We start from the raw sequence: 20612 nt of genomic DNA, 5'->3' as shown, positions 1-20612 counted from the left end.
AGTAATTTTAATTTATTAAAATATTAAAATTTAATTGGAATTCATATAAATTGAAATTTAATTTTAAATCAGACAAATAGAGGATATAAATTTCCTGTAATAAAAAATAGGAGTAGATTTCAAAATTTCAAAAGTGTAAGGACTGAATGGAGGATTAGTCACAAGTCTATGTACTCTTTATAAATTTAAAATTTAGTCTCTATATTTTTAACACTGTTAAAATTATTTTTAATTTAAGTTTTTTATTTTAAAATATCACACCAAAAATTTTAAAAATAAAAGTATTAGATTTAAAATTTAAAATCTGAAAAATAAAAAGACTAAATTCATAGAAAGTTAAAAATACAGGGACTAAATTCTTAATTTGTAAAGACATTAATTAAGTGCTAGGAAATGGTGTCCGGAGCTGAAACTTCCGCGTTATTGGTGTATGCAGGATTCCTTTTTTGACTCGGAATTTCCTTTTACTCGGTTGAACACTTCTTCGTTCTTCGTAGTTTCTTCTCATTATATATCTCAATGGAGCAGATGTAGAAGTTTTAGGAACGATAGCGATTTGAAACGCACTGAAAAAAAAAGGCAAAGTGATGGAAACTTTTTGGAATGAAAGCTTTGATCTGAAGCCGAAACACTCGTCTGAGGAAGCGTTGGAAAAATGGAGGAAAGTTGTCGGTTTCGTCAAGAATCCGAAACGCCGGTTCCGATTCACCGCCAACCTGTCCAAACGCTACGAAGCCGCCGCTATGCGACGATCCAATCATGTGCGTTGAATTTTTTTTTAAAATTTTTAAATCTAGTTTCTGATTTAAGATCATACTGCTGTAAATATCATGTTCTAAAATTAGTAAATTGCTAATTATGTTTGATCTTTAGAAAAAATTAGCTGAAATATCATGTTCTAACTTCTAATATATAATTTTATTTTAATTACTATCATTAAATAGTAGGTCTTATAACTCTAATACTTTCCTTTTTGTACTGTCGAAATATGATTCTATTTTCTAAAAAATTAATCTGATTTTTTTTACAATTTTTAGCTTTATTAATTGGTTACGCGGTTGAAAAATTGAAATGTAGAGTTAATATTTTTTATTTGTAACATTGCAGGAAAAGTTGAGAATTGCAGTACTGGTTTCTAAAGCTGCTCTTCAATTTATCTCAGGTGAGAATTTTGCAGTAAAATCAAGTTTGTTGTTGTATTCTATTTTATTTAATTGAAAGCTGCCTTTAAACTTAATTGAATTTCTTTTCTTTTTTCAGGTGTAAAACCAAGTGAAAGTGATTATGTTGTTCCTGAAGAAGTCAAAGCTGCTGGTTTTGAACTTTGTGCTGAGGAGTTAGGATCCATTGTGGAAGGTCAGGATGTAAAGAAACTAAAGATTCATGGTGGAGTGGATGGTATAGCTGAAAAGCTCTCCACTTCGACCACCGATGGGCTAAGTTCCGATTCCGTTCTGTTGAATAAAAGACAAGAGGTGTATGGAATCAATAAGTTTGCTGAGGCTGAAGCTAAGGGATTCTTGGTATTTGTTTGGGAAGCTCTTCAAGATATGACTCTTATGATCCTTGGTGTGTGCGCTTTGGTGTCATTGATAGTTGGGATAGCAATGGAAGGATGGCCAAAGGGAGCTCATGATGGACTTGGGATTGTCGCAAGTATCTTGTTGGTCGTGTTTGTCACGGCGACTAGTGATTATCGCCAATCATTACAGTTCAAGGATTTGGACAAGGAGAAAAAGAAAATCACCATTCAGGTAACAAGAAATGCATGTAGGCAGAAAATGTCTATATATGATTTGCTTCCTGGTGATATTGTACATCTCAATATTGGTGACCAAGTCCCTGCTGACGGTCTTTTTGTCTCGGGGTTTTCTGTGCTAATCGATGGGTCGAGTTTAACAGGGGAGAGTGAGCCGGTCATGGTGAATGCTGACAATCCTTTTATGCTATCCGGTACTAAGCTTCAAGATGGATCATGTAAGATGATGGTTACTTCTGTTGGGATGAGAACACAATGGGGTAAATTAATGGCAACACTTAGTGAAGGGGGAGATGATGAGACCCCATTGCAGGTGAAATTGAATGGAGTAGCAACCATTATTGGGAAGGTAGGCCTGTTTTTCGCTGTAGTGACGTTTGCTGTAATGGTACAAGGACTGTTTATGAGTAAACTGCAAGAAGGGACGATTTGGAGTTGGTCCGGCGATGAGGCGTTGAAACTGCTGGAGTTCTTTGCTGTCGCTGTTACAATTGTTGTTGTTGCAGTCCCTGAGGGTCTACCATTGGCGGTAACTCTGAGCCTTGCTTTTGCCATGAAGAAGATGATGAATGATAAAGCACTAGTTCGACACCTTGCAGCTTGTGAGACTATGGGGTCAGCAACAAATATTTGTAGCGATAAAACCGGGACATTAACCACTAATCACATGACAGTCGTGAAATCATGCATTTGCATGGATGTCAGGGAAGTAGGTAACAACAATAAAGCTTCTCTCTGCTCTGAGATCCCAGAATCTGCTGTGAAACTTCTGCTACAATCGATTTTTACCAACACTGGGGGTGAAATTGTTATTAACAAAGATGGAAAACGTGAGATATTGGGAACACCAACAGAAACTGCTTTGTTAGAGTTTGGCTTGTCTCTAGGTGGAGATTCCCGAGCAGAACGGCTGGCGTCAAAACTTGTTAAGGTTGAGCCATTCAACTCGACAAAGAAACGAATGGGAGTCATCCTGGAACTTCCTGAAGGAGGGCTACGTGCACACACTAAAGGTGCTTCAGAGATAGTTTTGGCTGGATGTGATAAGGTGATTAATTCCAATGGGGAAGTTGTTCCCCTGGATGTAGAATCCATTAACCACCTCAACGCTACAATTAATCAGTTCGCTAACGAGGCTCTTCGAACCTTGTGTCTTGCATATATGGAGTTGGAAAATGATTTCTCCCCTGACAATGCCATTCCACTTTCTGGCTATACTTGTATAGGAATTGTGGGTATTAAAGATCCTGTTCGCCCTGGTGTCAAAGAATCTGTTGCAATTTGTCGTTCTGCTGGGATTACTGTACGAATGGTTACAGGAGACAACATAAACACTGCAAAGGCTATAGCCAGGGAATGTGGAATTCTTACAGATGATGGCATAGCCATTGAAGGTCCGGATTTCAGAGAGAAGAGTCAGGAGGAAATGCTTGCTTTAATTCCTAAGATTCAGGTACTCACCACATTTTTATTCTTTGATTCGAAATTCACCCAGTTAGTTACTTTTAAACAAGGATAATTCATCTAACTCATACCTCGATTTTCATCTCTTTTGCAGGTGATGGCTCGTTCTTCTCCTATGGACAAGCATACTCTTGTAAGGCAATTGCGAAGTATCGATGAAGTCGTTGCTGTGACCGGTGATGGAACAAACGATGCTCCTGCCCTGCATGAAGCAGATATTGGACTAGCAATGGGCATTTCTGGAACCGAGGTATTTGATGCAATCAATATCTTCGTATTGTGCATGCATCTTGCACTGATCAATGGCATGGGAATGAGTCAGATAGTTATGCTTATGCATGTTTGCATTAATTTTATTACTATAAATGATATTTTAGCTCGAGTTTTGATACAATATATGCCGCTTAATCATGAAAGAATACTACCACCTTTCATGCACCTGATACTAGAGTGTTGTAGTAATGATAGTCCTTTCTACATGCTAGTAAAATATTTTACCTGAGTATACGAACAAATGCCTGAAATTAACTGTATCGAGATTTCTCGATTTCAGGTGGCCAAGGAGAGTGCCGATGTCATAATTCTGGATGACAATTTCTCAACAATTGTGACAGTAGCCAAATGGGGTCGTTCGGTATACATAAACATTCAAAAATTTGTACAGTTTCAACTGACAGTCAACATTGTCGCATTGATCGTTAACTTCTCCTCAGCATGTTTGACAGGTATGAAAGCGATAAATTTCGTTTACATCTATTTTAAACTTATGTTCTAGCTTTTTTTGCAAATGGATATAATGTTGGTCATATTTGCTTATGCCTTTTGCACCAAATCGTTCTGCAGGGACTGCTCCTCTCACCGCCGTTCAGCTATTGTGGGTCAATATGATTATGGATACACTGGGAGCACTTGCGCTTGCAACTGAGCCTCCAACTGATGAACTAATGAAGCGTGCACCGGTTGGAAAGAAAGGAAACTTTATCAGTAACGTGATGTGGAGGAATATATTAGGACAATCCTTTTATCAGTTTATGGTTATATGGTACCTTCAGGTGAAAGGAAAAGGAATGTTCAGTCTCGAGGGTCCCGATTCCGACCTGACATTGAACACAATTATTTTCAACTCATTCGTCTTCTGTCAGGTAACCTTTTATTACGAGCATCTTGATACTGCTGGAAAGGCATACATTGTCATTTCCATGAAATTACCTTACAAAACAATGCTCCGTAATTTTCCGCAGGTTTTCAACGAGATCAGCTCACGTAACATGGAGGAAATCAACGTTTTCAAAGGCATATTGAATAACTACGTCTTTGTCGCCGTCCTTGGTTGCACCGCCGTGTTCCAAGTCATCATCATCGAATTCTTGGGCACTTTTGCTAGTACAACTCCTCTCACTTGCTTGCAATGGTTCGTAAGCGTGTTCATAGGATTCTTAGGCATGCCGGTCGCTGCTGCCTTGAAGACGATACCTGTATGAGCCACTATACTCACGATGCTGTCTTCCGAGTGAATAGCAAGAAAGTTTTCTCTGCTTTATTTACGACGAGTGATTGCTATCGGATCATAAATAGAGATTTCGGGACTAAGGATCACCATAAAAACAAACATTTTGAAACATTTTGTGGATTGAAATTCTTTTGTTTATAGGTGAAGCTCTAGGTTGTTAAACTCTAGTTAATTTCATTTTCTAATTGACATGCAAGGCATGTAAGTATTTTGTTTTCACGCTTTCTAGTAATCGAAATTTATGCACCCTGTTTTGGCTTTGCAAATTTTAGCCTATCTCTAAGTTTTGTCTTCATTGACATGAATATATGCCATTCTATTTCTTGTCACTGTATCAAGAGACTCGATATATAGATATAGATATGAACATGCAAATATATATATATGGAAATGAAAATAACGTGAAAGAATGAATATAGAAATGGTTAAATGTACAATTAGTCAAATTGTATTTTGCTTCCTCCACTTAAAAAATAGGTAAATCACTCTTTATATGTCATGTCAAAATATAAATCGTTCTTTTCTATTAAAATTTCATTCATTTGTACTGTTAAAAATTGGTGTGGTTGATGGAATAACCAAATAGTGATACATGGTGTGCCACGTATCCCTCATGCTTACATGGACCAATTTTTAATATTAAAAATAGATGGAACTTTTAATAGGTGAACCAATTTGCTCTTTGATTTAATGGACAGGGGCTAATTTATCCATTAAAAAGTGAAGTTTGATTATTATCTTATAATGTCAAAGAAGAAGAAGAAGAAGAGCAAGGCAAACCTAAAAGAAATAAAAAGCTACTTATCTATCTTTAAGTCCTTTAGGGATTCAAATTATATATAACTACGTAATATTTTAATCGAAAAATTAATGATATTAACTATTTGGACTAATTAATAATATTATAAAAATACAGGAGCCAAATTATATTAAAAATTAAAGCGTAGCAGTTAAATCTCAAATTTAGGCATAATAGACGGACCAAATTTAAAATTTAATAATTTTTTTCTAAAACTAAAAAAAAAGGGGTAAGACTGGTGCAAACCTAAAAGAAACCACGTGTTAGTCTCTAGGACTCTTAGGGTATTCAAATTATATATAACCATGTAATGTTTTAACCGAAAAGTTAACGATATTAACTATTTGGACTAATTAATAACATTATAAAAATATAGGAACCAGTTGATGCTAAAATTAAATTGTGGAGATTAAATCTTAAATTTAGACATATTAAAGAGATCAAAACTAAAATTTAACCCTTTTGAAAAAAAAAGTGCATACGGGCGATTGTTAACATTGTTAAAATTCTTCGTTAACTTTGTTGGTGTGACATTAAAAATTTTAAAAGGTACTTACTCGATAATCATGTGAAAAAATGATATTGTTATAGACTTGAATTTGATAAAATTTTAATGATGCTAACAATTTTTAAGTTTATGTCAACATTTTAATTAAAATAAAATATTTAAAGTAACTAATGGTATTATAAATGTTGAGGTACCAAATTATATAAAAATTAAAGTATAAATATTAAATCACAAATTTGAGCATAACATAAGGACCAAAATTAAAATTGAACATTTTATACAATTTAGCCATTATTATTAATAATGTAAAAAACACGTGTCAAATAAGGAAAGCCCTTAGGGCCTTCCTTTTATATATAGTAGTATAGATTTTATATGAATTTTGTTCCATTTTATCATCTATATTATATGTCTCTTATGAAGAATGGAAAATTTAAAGTAATGAAGAATGGAAAATTTAAAGTAGGCATACTTGCAAATAAAAAGAAAAAACTTAATATTTGGAGGTTTTTGGTTATTAACCTTTTTTTTTTATTGACACCTCCAACATTATAATTTTTTCAGAAATCAACCTAATTTTAACTGTAAATGTATGAAAAAAAATTGCAGTTCCCTTTCAGTTTCAACTCCACCATTTAGCACCTCACTTTTCCAAAAGCTTCATTTACACCATCACCATCATCATCCCCACCTACCAAAACCTCCGCTAAATCCTGAAACCTAGATATTTCTTTATAGGTAACTTTAATCATTCTTATATTATTTTAACTGAATTTCTTATTCAATTTATCTCCTCTTCTTTTTTTCCTTTGAAAAAACCTAGCGTTATTGGAGGAATCGGCTATGGCTGCACGGTAAATATCTATTTCTGCGCTTCATGCTCTTACAGGTTCTATTTGATTTTTTTTTTCTTTTGATGCTTTCCTTTTCTTTGGATATTATAGTTGATATTTTTCTTCAAGTGACAATTGAGCACGTAATTGATGAAAATTTGCAGGGGAGTCGTTGTGACAATGAAGAAGATGTTAGAAGCCTAGTATCCTGGAATTGATGTAATCCTTGATAACTATCCACCATTGTTGTCGAAACGTTTGCTTTCAAAAGTGGTTCCAGTTTTCTAAATTGGAGTTATAGAGATTATTATGTCATAATCCATATGACACCATCGCTGTGGTATTATTCTTTGCTGCAAACAGGTTTGGGTCCATTGTAACTACTTGGCTTCTTAGGAATGTAATGCAGTCTTTTCTGCAAAGCTCCGGTGCTTTCAAGGTTTACTGCAATGATGAATTGGTTAGTGACCCTTTTGCTATATGTGTGTGTGTGTGCCTTGAGCATTTGAGAAACCAAAACTCATTTTTTTATTGTTTATTGATTGATGGAGTTGTTTTAGCTACTAAGTAAACCTTTGATTTGATTATGATATTAGTATGAGTTCTATCCTGATCTGCATGTTTTGTTTGAATGCCCTATAATATAAAGATCAAAGTGTAACACCCCTAACTCATATCCATCGCCAGAATAGGGTTATAGGGCATTACCAGAGTTTACAAATTAATTTACAAACATTTCATTATTTCATCAAGCATTCATATTTATAACCAATCAAAATCAAAACATTAATGAGCTAACGTTGGCCAATTTAACTTATTCATGCCATTATAACTAGAATCAAATCATCCAAAATTACTGATAAAACCAATGGATAGTGTGATATATTTCCGACAAGCTTCCAATCCAATCGAGCTTCCGATAATCATTTCAATGCATCTAATAATTATACATATTACCAATAATAATTCAATTCCAATAATAAAATACATATTTATATAATATTCATCACCAAACAACATTCACTTTAATTAAAATTATACAAAATATAGTTCATACAAACTTACCAGGCTAAATTGCAGAAATACCAAAATTTAGGGACATTTTGGTAATTTTCTATTTTCCTCAAATTTTCACCCAATCTTGATCTAAATTAATATTTTATTCAATTTATTAATTTAAATAATAAAACAATTCATTTCATGAAATTTGGTCACTTTTGACATTTTATAAATTTACCCTTAAAGTTTCACATTTATTCAATTTAGTCCCTAAACTTAAAACATGTAAATTAGCTATTTTTAAAATAATCTCATATTAGCTGAATATTCACATATATTTTTCCTCCTCCTCTCCATTCCACATCCTTGGTATATACATAATACCACTATTTACTTATTTACTCATAACAAGCTTTTCACTTGAGTCATGGTCACTAAATTAATTATATCTTAAGCTACAGAACTCCGAACTGAGATCCGTTAATTTTATCTGAAACTAGACTCACATATCTTCTTACCACAAAATTTTCAAAATTTTTGGTTAGCCAATAAGTACAGTTTATGTACACTTGCTTGAATAAGTGTAATCAGTATATTTATATGGTAGAATCTTATGTTTAACTGTTAAATTAGAAATAATATGATGTTTTGTTTTATGTCTTTATTATTGAAATATAAACATTATAATAACATGAAAATTGAATTGGAAGATCAAATTGAGTAGAACGAAGGGTTGAGTACTTTCGTTCAGTGATAAAAGACAAATTGACGGAAAAGACGATGGTTGGACCATGGCAATATGTGATATGTGATTTCCGTGTAAGACCATATCTGGGATATGACATCGATGTGATATGTGCTACTGTGTAAGACCATATCTGGGATATGATATTGGTGTGATATGTGATTCCGTGTAAGACCAAAGTTGGACTATGGCATCGAGAAAATACCGTAAGACGTTTTCTAATTTGACAAATGTTGGTAAGTAAAATGGAAGCAAAGTATTGGAATTTAATTAGATATTAATATAGAGCTCGAGTAAGTAAATCCATTGTGTGAAATTGTGGGTGACAGAAGACACTCATAATAAATAGATGTGTTAATTTGCTTGGAATGAACTATGTGATTATGATGGTATTACATTGATGATGAATGCTAAGTCATATATATAGGTATTTGTGAGAGTAAGTTAGAGGCTTTACGACCTCACCATCACCCCCTTATCAGTATTACTTTTTGACAAAATTTTTACGAGAATCATGTTGAATAAGCTCATAAATGTGAACTAAAAAGAGTTCAGTGGTCAAATAATTAGTAATGCAAACAGAGTTAAGTATAGTGTAACAAATGAGCTCAGTTTTAAAAGAAATATTAGATTATTTTAAAGATTTTATGGATTATGTAATGTCACGATTAAATAAGAAGTTAAATTTGATGAGACAAAATATTTAGGTATGATACCTAAAGAACGTATGTATTTACTGGAAGTTCTTCTGAATTGATTTTTTCAGTGAATGGAATAATGTGAGGTTCGTGATAACAAAATTAGTCAGAGAAATGATAATTAAGTGGTAAAGATGTCTGTGTGTGACGATTACAATCAAAATGAACACGATGATCTTTTCTGGATATTCTATATATTCTTTTATCCTCAGAGATATGTGTATAATTGTTCAGTTTTTAATGGAGTTCTTATGTTATGAGAATGTTAGCTAATTATGATGTTAGACGAAAACCCTGTTGGTTTGGTTGGTTTATGACCAGTTATTATTCTGTTTTGCATGCATATTTAAAAAGTGTATTGTTTTGCTACGATGAAATTTCAGAGCTGAAATGTGGTGATTTTGGTATCTGGACTTTTCTGATTTTCGTGTAAGGAATTGTCATAAGCAAAAGTAAAAAATAATGAGAGCATGAACTTAAAATTTATATGATGGAATTTTTCCTCAGGTAAATTTGATTAAATTTAATGAGTTCAATCAGAATATTTGTTTCCTTGAACTAATACGGTTTAAAGGATTTTTGGTTTACATGCTAAAAGAATGTTGAAAGATTGTGTGTTTGAGCTGTATCCTCAGCATGAAGAAAACATTATATTGATATGTTAGTGATAAGAATGGATAGAAAATTATAACTGAAAGAATATAGAAATGATGAAGTTCATGATCAAAACAGAACAAGGAAATTTCGAAGACGAAATTTATTTTAAGGGGGAGAAAAATGTAGTATCCTGAAAATTACTACAGTAAGAAAGTAGGTATACTTGATATAGTAAAATAAGGAAATAAAGTGACAAAAAGCAAAATTTTGATTTATGTTAACATTGGGAAGTATATTATGACATATTAATGCAAGAAAGGACTAATTCGCAAAAGTGAGAAAATTTTTGTTGCCCAAGAGTAAATATTTAAAATTTGAGGGGTTAAATATGAAAAAGTTGAAGGATTAATTGTGCAAATATTTTAAGGGTGAAATGATCTAGAAATTAAGGAAAATGGATGAATTAGGACCAAATTGAATAAGTGAAGAATTATGAGGGACTAAATCATAATTTTACCAAATTGAGTGATGACTGAAGGATGGAATTTTAAAAGATCATGAAGGGAAAAATGGTCAATTAGAAGGAGAGAGAAATCTAGAAGGCAATGATGATGTTGGAGATATTTTAGATAAATAAATAAATATTAGTTTATAATATTTTATTTGATTTTTTTAATGATATTTTATTATTTTATTTAGTATATATATGTAGAAAGAAAGAAAGAAAAAAGCCATCATCCCACTATTTTTCCATGCATCAACGTGAGAAGAAGAGAGAAAGAAAGAAAGTTTTTCTTTCTTTACAATTTGATCATCACACCAAAAATTCACCATTTTCACTTAGAATTCAAAGAAATTTCCATAGCCACCAAGAGAGAAAATTGATAAGGAGACTAAGGGGAGCTAGAATATCAAGTTAGATTCGAGAAATAGAGGCTGGAGGAGAGAGAAAATCAAGTTAAAGATTGAAATCAATAGAGCAAGGTAAGAACATCAAGATTTCAATATATTTTTGAGTTTGATATTATTGAAAAAGTATGAAATTGATATTAATGTAGGGTTTTATTGTATAAGGTTCTATATTCTTGATATGTTAGTGAAGAAAAATAAGAGAAAGTGATGGGAAATACTATAGAGAAAGGGAATAAGGGTGTTATAAATTTAGTAATCAACATTTTGCACTAAAACAGTTTTGGACATAAATAGTAGGTTAACTTTGAAAAATCACCATAAATCATGGAAATTGAATTAGAGGATGAAAAACATATGAAATTAAATCTTATTGAGTCTAGTTTCTCATAGAAGAAACAGTGTAATCAATGGAATTGTAAATTATGAGATATAATAAATTTTGTGAGACAAGGTCAGAATGAATTCCGGTTCCCTATTCTGACTTTGGAAAATCATAAAAAATTGGAGAAAACAAATTAGGGGCTTAAATTTAAATGTTTAAACCCTTAATGAGTCTATTTTCAATATAATTAAATGGTAACATCATCTGAATTACGTATGAGAAGATAATTAATTTTTAGTGAAGAAGAGTCAAAACTGTAAGACAGCAGAACAGGGATGACTTTAAAAAATAAACTGTATTTATTGGCTGAACCAAAAATTCTGAAAATTTTGTGGTAAGAATATATGTGAGTCTAGTTGCAGATAAAATTAGTGGATCTCAATTTAGAGTTCTGTAGATTAAGATATGATTAATTTAGTCACCATGACTTAAGTGAATAGCTTGTTATGAGTAAATAAGTAAATAGTGGTATTATGTATATACCAAGGATGTGGAATGGAGAGGAGGAGAAAAATATATGTGAATATTCAGCTAATATGAGATTATTTTAAAATAGCTAATTTACATGTTTTAAGTTTAGGACTGAATTGAACAAATGTGAAACTTTAAGGGTAAATTTGCAAAAATGTCAAAAGTGACCAAATTTCATGAAATGAATTGTTTTATTATTTAAATTAATAAATTGAATGAAATATTAATTTAGATCAAGATTGGGTGAAAATTTGATGAAAATTGAAAATTACCAAAATGTCCCTAAATTTTGGTATTTCGCAATTTAGCTTTGTAAGTTCGTATGAACTATATTTTGTATAATTTTAATTAAAGTGAATGTTATTTGGTGATGAATATTATATAAATATGTATTTTATTATTGGAATTGAATTATTATTGGTAATATGTATAATTATTAGATGCATTGAAATGATTATCGGAAGCTCGATTGGATTAGAAGCTTATTGGAGATATATCACACTATCCATTGGTTTTATCAGTAATTTTGGATGATTTGATTCTGGTTATAATGGCATGAATAAGTTAAATTGGCCAACGTTAGCTCATTAATGTTTTGATTTTGATTGGTTATAAATATGAATGTTTGATGAAATAATGAAATGTTTGTAAATTAATTTGTAAACTCTGGTAATGCCCTATAACCCTATTCTGGCGATGGATATGAGTTAGGGGTGTTACACAAAGTGGTGTTGAATCCCGGTGTAAGTGAAGCTTGTGGAAGAGTGAGGTGTTAAATGGTTGAGTTGAAATTGAAAGGGAACTACAAATTTTATTTTTTTACTGTAATAGCAGGGAAAGAGAGGAAGGGAGAAGAAGAAAGAAGATGGAAACAAAATGAAAAAGAAAAAGATGATGTCATCTATAACGTCACATAGGCTTATTTCGTTGACCGGCGTTCGACTAATTGTCAACTCATGTTTACTGTTAAAATTGAGTTAATTTATGGAAAAATCATAATGTTGAGGATGTCAATAAAAAAAAAGGCCAATGGCACAAAACCAAAAGCCCCCAACCGTTGAGGGTTGTTTTTTTTTTTTTTGCAATTATGCCTTTAAAGTATAGAGTAAAAAGTTGTGAAAAGAAGTCTTCTACTCCACTAGATTTAATTCAGTGCAGTGGAGCAGACTACTTGCTGCTAGAATTTCTGTATCGAAGAACATCACATTTATCTATTGTCTTAACATGACAATACATACCTACGAGGACATGACATCAATAGGTCAATTGGATTCTAGGGAGTAGAGGACTAATATCAAGTAGACATATTATGTTAGGGGCATGAACAAAGGCACCCATTTTAAAACCGACAAATAGCAAAAAAACAAGGACTCTCTCTCTCTCTCTCTCTTTGCACAACAAATTTTTTCTTCCTCCGTCAACTCTCCTAAGAATCTAAACTTCAAAGGTAAAAATACCATGTAGGCTATTATATTAGGAACCGAATTGAATTTTGCCCCCTTCTACTCATAAAATAGGTAAATTAGTTCCTATACCTTAGATCAAAAAGTAAATTAATCATTCTGTTAAAAATTTCATCCATTTCTACTGTTAAAAACTTGTCATTATACATCAACATAAGGTACATGTGGCACGCCACGTGTCACTGTCATCTTATTCTATCAGCTACACCAGTTTTTAACCGTACAAATGGGTGAAAAATTTAATAGAACGAATCAATTTGCTCTTTGATACACTATACAAAGACTACTTTACTCATTTTTTAAATAGATGAGGCAAAATATAATCTAAACTCTTCTTACAAAAATTTCGATTAAAATTTTACAAACTTCAATCACTCGTAACGATTTATGACTTTCCAACGATTGAATAGATCACTATAAACCACGTAATCTCAACATTGTATCAACAAAACTCTTAAATTTATAATTTAAACAAACAACTTTTCCTTCTTTTTGAGAAGACCATTGATTTTATTTAGGGTCTGTTTAGCATTGCTTCTAAAAAACACTTTTGGGACAAAAACACTCCTTAACAAACTGTTTTTTTGAGAGAAAAAATGCTTCTCTCAAGTTAAAAATTGACTCAAAATTACCTTTTTTTTTTCAAAAACTAAAAATTTTAATTTCTCCTAAAAAATGTTTTTTTCCCAAAAAAATACTTTTAAAATACCTTCTTAAACTAGACCTTAGACAGCATGGCAATTGTTGGGATGAGAGAGAGACATTAGGAACAAAAATAAAAAAACATGTACAGTCCTAAAGTTAAATAATTCAGTGGCAATGGCAGGCAAATATGATCTCACTTTAAATTGCAGCCTGCAGGTATATGTTCAGAGGCCATATTACATAGTAATTAATGGAAACTAAAATACAAATACTTAATAATGCCAGACTGAATAAATCCTAAGAACCCCATGAATGCATGTGGAGCACTGTTCAAGTGTGGAGCCTCTGACACCCCCAAATTTCAATCCCCATAAACGAATGTTTCTAAAGGGTAATGCCCTATGATTCCTCTGCGTTTAATTGGGTTAAATTTAGTTTTTATATTATTAAAAAAATCAAAAATCCGCATAAAATTAATATTTATCTATAAAAAATGATTCGAGTTTTTTTCAATTGTAATTAAATTTCAAAGAACAGATATTATTTACATAACTGTAAAAATTTCAAACAATATTAGCTCTATTAAATAGTAAATGATATTTTTTATACAGTAGATGTTAATTTTATTTAAGTCGATCCATTTAATAGTAAAGGGCTAATTTGATCAAATCCTATAATAGAAGGACCTCTCAAATACATTTATCATTTCTAAAGATTGCTTCAAAATTAAGCTATTTAAACATCTAAATATATAGGGATCTTTTTTTAAAAAATATTAATCCATTGTGGATTATGTCGCATAATATTTGTATCGAAAAACGTGAATTTATTTTTTTAATCAATTCAATCCGTTTCAACATTAGACATTAAATGAAGGAAAGAAATTGATTTTTCGGAGAAAAACGATGTATTCTACTAATTGATTTAATGAGTTTCAAGTCACCGACACAATTTCTTAATTTTTGATATGGCTTGATCAAATGGTTGCAGTATTCTGATTTCTATATTTTAACTATAGTCATTGATTTAAAAAGAATCCCACAATATCCCGTTATAATAAGACCTCACCTTCTTTGCAACTTCAAGAAAATAAAGTTTATTTTTTTATTTTTGTGTCCTAATTTAGCACTGTGGCGAAAAATGACATTTAATAGATCTTAATTCGAATCCCATATTTATAACCCCTTTGCTCGATCTCCCCAAAATTGAAATTTTAAGTTTTGATCCTTTAAAATTTATGAAATTTTAAATTATTAAATGGTAAAATTATATTTTAACTCCCAAATATAATAAAAATATAAATTATTAAAACAATGAATTTACATTTTAACTATAAATTAATTATACGAATTAATTCCCGTCTATTCAAATTCACCCCTGCATTTGCAGTTTTCCAAGCAAATCCAATCCCCATTTAAACTTTATAATGTTTTTTTTAAAGTAGGGTTAAATATTACAAGTGAAATATAATATAATATATATGTAATCATTTATTTTTTTCTTAACAACGTGATTAAGAAAATATAAACGTCGATTAAATCTTAACTCGATTGGTATTGTCATTATTGTCAGTGTAAGAGAACGTGAGTTTGAGTACACTAAAGCGCATTATCCTCTTATTTAAAGACTAGGGAGGGACTATGGACAATTTTAAGCATCTTATTAAAAACAGTAGATATTATAAAGTACAAACAAATCAGTCTTTCGACATCTAGTCAATTAAATACCGAAATTGAATCAGATTAGAGTTCAAAATAAAACACAAATTTTTTCTAACACCGCTTTATCCATTCACAACTCAAAATCTTATTTAAAGAAAAAACCTCCTAAAACTATCCTATATATTTATATTTTACTTTTTTTGTAATTGGAAATTGGTAATTTCCCAAACACACACTAAAAAGGACACCAAATCATGATATGGGAAATCTAATTGAAACAAATCAATCGAATTGTACAAACCCTAAATCTTATCACTAAAAATAAAAATAAAACTACCCAATTTCCATTATGGCCGACATATTTTCTTTGACAGGCTATTTTGATCAGAGGAGTGATTGAATGTAAGTTTCCTCTTAATGTCACCACCACCTCCTCCATCACTGGCATCTGAACAAAAAACTTCACCAATTACATCACCAACTGACCAATATTTTGGGGAAATTGCAAACTTTGGGGTCTTACATTTTCTCATCTCTATTTCCACCACCATATTATAGCATGAAAATATATGTTCCTGTTCCATCCAATATAAAAATATATACTTAAAAGTTGCACAAAGATTTGTTAGCCTTTGAGACAAAGGATTAATTGTGATTTTAGTCCCTCTCTTATGATGAAATTTAGGATTTTAATTTGAAATATTTTGAATCATACTTTTATAACTTTATTATCGTGTCTAATTTGATAATAATGTTAATCGTCACGTTTGAAGTATTAACATTTAATAATGTTAACACTCTGAAAATAGTTAATTGTTGCCTTTAAAGTGATGAAGTGGATTTTCGTGAATATGTTACTATTAATAACATTATGGGATAAAAAATTTTAATTCTTAAATTTAATAAATTTTCTTATATTGATTTTTAAACCTTTTGTTGTCCACATTCATCCCGGAATTTGATAGTTTTTTTTCAATTTGATCCTTGAACTTGATTCCATTAACTTATGATGTCGTGTTTCTTTGAGATTGTATCAAATTATTACTTGAAAATTTTATGAGAAAATAAAATTTTATAACTTCTTTATATTTTAAATGTATTTTAGTATTTTTTAGATTTTATATATTTTTAAAATTTTCAAATGATGATGTGGCATAACATCAAATCCAAGTTCAATGATAAAATTGGGAAAATTTGCTTGAGCTACGAGACTGATGTGGATTAAAAAAAGTTTAGGGACTAAATTCCAAGACTAATGTTATAAAAGTATATAAGACTAAGCTATGACAAATTAAACTAGATGAATTGAACTCCAGAAGTAGGTCCATTGGCTAAAAGGGAGTTCACCTTTGATTGAGATTAGGGTTCAATTTATAGGTTCGTCTGTATGGTAGTGTAATGTGTGCGTGTGTAAGTTTGAGATTGCATTGTATTAAAGAAAAATAGATGAATTAAATATAAATTTTTAACATAGTAGAGGGACTAAAACTATAATTAAACGGAAAAAAACTCACACTTTGTAAAGATCCCCACAATGAAATGCAACCAATCTTGTCCTCCATTGCTTTCCTTGTTAAACCACCGTTCAAAGCAGCTAACACTGCAGCTGCAGCAATAATCGACGGTCTACAATCCACCAAACTCATTTCTACATAAAAAAAAAAAACATTAAATCCTATGAATTAAAAACCCAAATTTCCAGTTCATAATTTCATTCAAAAATCATTTTTTTTGAAAATTTTTAATTACCTTTGATGATAGCTATAATAAATTCAATAGCTTTGCAAATTAATCCTTTAGTCTCAAATTCACCATGAAATTTTCTGATGAAGTAATGCAAATAGCAGAAAGGTGTTGCAGAACTCATCTTCCATCCCAATGTGGTGAGCACCATTAATTCCATCCTTTGAATCACTTTGTTTTCGAATTGATAATCTTTTGTATGAAACTCTGATAAAAATGGTACTTTGGGTTCTTCCATTTTGGCTGCTAATGATAAACATGCAATTGACAACAATGGAATAGCCCACATCTTCCCTTCCTGTAACAAACGTTTTGGGATTAAGTTTTAAGGGTTTAATTAAAAGTTCTTGGGGGTTTAATTGAAACTTTTAAAAGTTTTGAGGGTTTAATTGGATTTTTGAAAATTTTTGAAAAGGCTTAATTAGCATTTTCAAAAATTTTAGGGGATTTAATTAATTTTTTCAAAAATTTCAAGGTGCTAATGAAAATTTCTAAAAATTTTGGATTATAAAATTTGGTGTCAAAGCAAAAAAAATTAGTGTTAAAAAAATCTTAAATGAATTATTATATTTTAGGAGGAGCATTCTCAACAGGAGGGACCAAAAATAAAATTTTTCATTTTCGGAAGACTAAAAATGATATTTTTCTTATTTAACTAAGGGTCCAAGAGCTCTTTGCCTCGCTGAGCTTCACCTCCAAAGGTGGTGAACGCGCACAGGGCTTAGTCCAAAAAAGGTCAAATTTCTTTTTAAGGTCCCATAAAAATTATAAAAATATAAACATATAATAGTAAATTTTCTTTTAACCCCTATAAAAACTTAAAATTCAATTCTAGTCCCGTAAATTTATTTCAGAGAAAAAAAAAACCCTTACATCAATGGATCTTGTTGCAATGAACCGATCAAAGTAAGTAACAGATAAATACGCTGTATGAACTTGGAATCCGAAGGTTTCTCTTGTCTGAATCCACAACAAAACAAACAAAAAAACAGTAAAAATTTATTGGAAAAAAAAAACAATAGATGAAAAAGATGTAAATAGAGATTATAAAAAAAAAAGAAAGAGAAAACGAACATTGAAAATCCATTGAATAGCATCAAAACGAGCAGATTTCAGCCAAGTTTTAGTGGTGAATAGATCATCGGTAGTTGTTTCTCTTTGAACCAAGTTCTCAATGTATTCATCATCGTCTTCATTGTCTGAACATGGTGATTTGTAATGATGGGATTCTTTTGCTGTTTCAGAAAAACAAGCTTCTTGCTCTTGTTGGGTTTCTTGGCATAAGAGATTAGAACTGGAAAACGAAGTGTTTAAGTCTCTGTTCATCGATCAGAAATGAAAGGAAAAAGGAACTGGGATTATGGAAGAACAGGGGGAAAACAAAGCATGGGGGTTTGGTCGTTTTATTGCATATGTATGTATGAATGTGTATGTAAGAGTTGAACGAGGAGATGTGAAAGGAGGGGGAAGATGGTGATTGAGATGAGAGTTTGCGGTTTTGGTGCCGCCAAAAGTAGCGGCTCTGATATAGAGGCGTTATTTAGGTAACTAGAATCAAGATTTGTACCTTAGTCTTACGATATATGTATCATATATATATATATATATATATATATATATATATATATTTATATGATTGAATCGGTGTCACGAGTAAGGATTGATTGAAGTAGAATAAAAAAAACCTGTTGAACCGAGCGGTTAAATAGATTTTTTAATATATTTTTTTATTTTAATAAGTTTTTTAATAATTTGTTTAATTGAATTGGTTGGATCGACAATCATTTGTCTAACTGATTTGACCATCAATTCGGTTATAAAAATTTGGTCACAAATTAGACATAATTAAAATTTTTACTTAAAACCATTTGTATTTTATATAATTTTTTATATAAATATGGTCTTGTCCATTGTCATTAGAGTAAAAAAGTTTTATAACCAATGGTTTACTCATCGTAAATTCTAATTTTAGAGATGACATTATTAGAAGGTACAATCGAAATAGACATAAATAATACTTAAAAAAAATGCATCGACTTTGTTGGCAAAGTTGAGGCCTTAGGACCTTGATTGCCCAGATTCGAGTTCACCTATGCACAAATATCATGTATCAGTTTTCTTCTACATTATTCTAAATTTAAGTATAATTATATATAGACTTTATCCAAATTTATTATGATTTAGGTCTTAATATATTTTAGTTTTCAATCTGTTCCGCAAGTAGATCTTACCGTGTAGAATGATGTCATTTTTCTTTAGACTATAGTAAAATAATAAATAATAAAGGATTCTCGGCGATATTCAAGTTTACGAAATTTTTTATTTTATTGGTCACGAGTTGGTTGAACATCAACACAATAGTTACGAAATGATTAAAATTTATTCTTTTACAAACATTGATAACAATGTTATTTTTTACTTCAACGCATTCGAACTCACGTCCTCCTATATTAATAACAATGTCGATACCAATCGAATTAGGACTTAATAGTGTCACTGTAATTACAAAACAAACATTAAATTTGGCTGAACTAACTTAAAAAGGGTTCCTGGTACTTAGGGAGGCAATGGTATAATGCAATCAACTTTATAGAATAGGCTTATGAAGAAATTTTTAATGTTCAAATTTTGCATTATTTCATAATAATTATTATACATATAAGTGTAGCATAAAATAAATTAAAATTAGTTACCCTAATAACCAAGGTATAAACCTAGAACGTTTTATTATTTAAAATAAAATTAATTTATAATCCAATTTATACTATTAATTAATAACGTAGTTCGGTCCAGGTTGGAATAAAATTAGGGTTGAGCAGAATAAATCAAGAAATCGAGAACCGATTTGAACATAGATGCTTAGATGTTTAAGCAATACAGATTGAGATTACCTCTTATATTACGAAATTTTGGCACTATTGAATATAGAAATGTAATTCCGAAATATAAGATTGACAATAGTACTTCTATATTCCATGAACCAAACCCCGTGTAAGATGGTTTGAAATGATTATTAGATGTTAGATTAATTGGTTTGATCTATGTTTTAATTGAATTATTTTTATTTTAGAGAAAAAGTAACAACCAATCATTAAATTTGGTCTCGAAATTTGGTAACTGCTCTCAATTTAGTCCTTAAATTTAGATTATGTTAAAGTATGATGACGTGACATTTTGAGATTAAATATCAAATAATTAATCAGGGATTAAATTTAAATTTAAATTTTAATTCGTTTTAAATGAGAATTCTTAAAAGTGGGAAGCAGGTGGTTCTGGCCCTTTGAGTTTTATTTTATTGAACAAAATCAGTGAAGTGGAATAAAAATGTGAACATAAAAAATTCAAAGTAAGAGGGTATACACAAGATCCAAAAACTGCATATTTTGTCAAATATTATTAATCTAATTGGTTAAAATATCCTCA

General features: G+C 30.8%; 2 protein-coding genes across 3 annotated transcripts; one reads left to right on the top strand and one right to left on the bottom strand.

Annotated features, from left to right (window-relative positions):
• The first annotated feature begins 413 nt into the window (after positions 1-413).
• Positions 414-4999, top strand: LOC105787673 (calcium-transporting ATPase 2, plasma membrane-type). The gene is made up of 7 exons (XM_012614175.2): positions 414-761; positions 1108-1162; positions 1261-3212; positions 3318-3473; positions 3777-3948; positions 4067-4365; positions 4465-4999. Exons 1-7 carry the CDS (start codon positions 588-590, stop codon positions 4702-4704), a joined length of 3048 nt encoding a protein of 1015 aa, XP_012469629.1. The 5' UTR covers positions 414-587; the 3' UTR covers positions 4705-4999.
• A 10470-nt stretch (positions 5000-15469) lies between these two features.
• LOC105787672 (cyclin-D5-1) lies at positions 15470-18737 on the bottom strand. 2 transcript variants are annotated; one of them, XM_012614174.2, is made up of 6 exons: positions 18264-18737; positions 18063-18149; positions 17196-17487; positions 16961-17094; positions 15970-16021; positions 15470-15894 (listed from the first exon to the last, which is right to left on the bottom strand). In XM_012614174.2, the coding sequence occupies exons 1-6, from the start codon at positions 18513-18515 to the stop codon at positions 15794-15796; spliced, it is 918 nt and encodes a 305-aa protein (XP_012469628.1). In that variant the 5' UTR covers positions 18516-18737; the 3' UTR covers positions 15470-15793. The 2 variants fall into 2 exon arrangements, with proteins under 2 accessions (XP_012469628.1, XP_012469627.1); XM_012614173.2 differs by having other exon boundaries at positions 15471-16021.
• Positions 18738-20612: the final 1875 nt, after the last annotated feature.

Source organism: Gossypium raimondii, chromosome 2, assembly GCF_025698545.1.
Source record: "Gossypium raimondii isolate GPD5lz chromosome 2, ASM2569854v1, whole genome shotgun sequence".
Taxonomy (NCBI): Eukaryota; Viridiplantae; Streptophyta; class Magnoliopsida; order Malvales; family Malvaceae; genus Gossypium; species Gossypium raimondii.
Note: the sequence above shows the minus strand (reverse complement) of the source record. Positions and strands in the feature narration are given on the sequence as shown.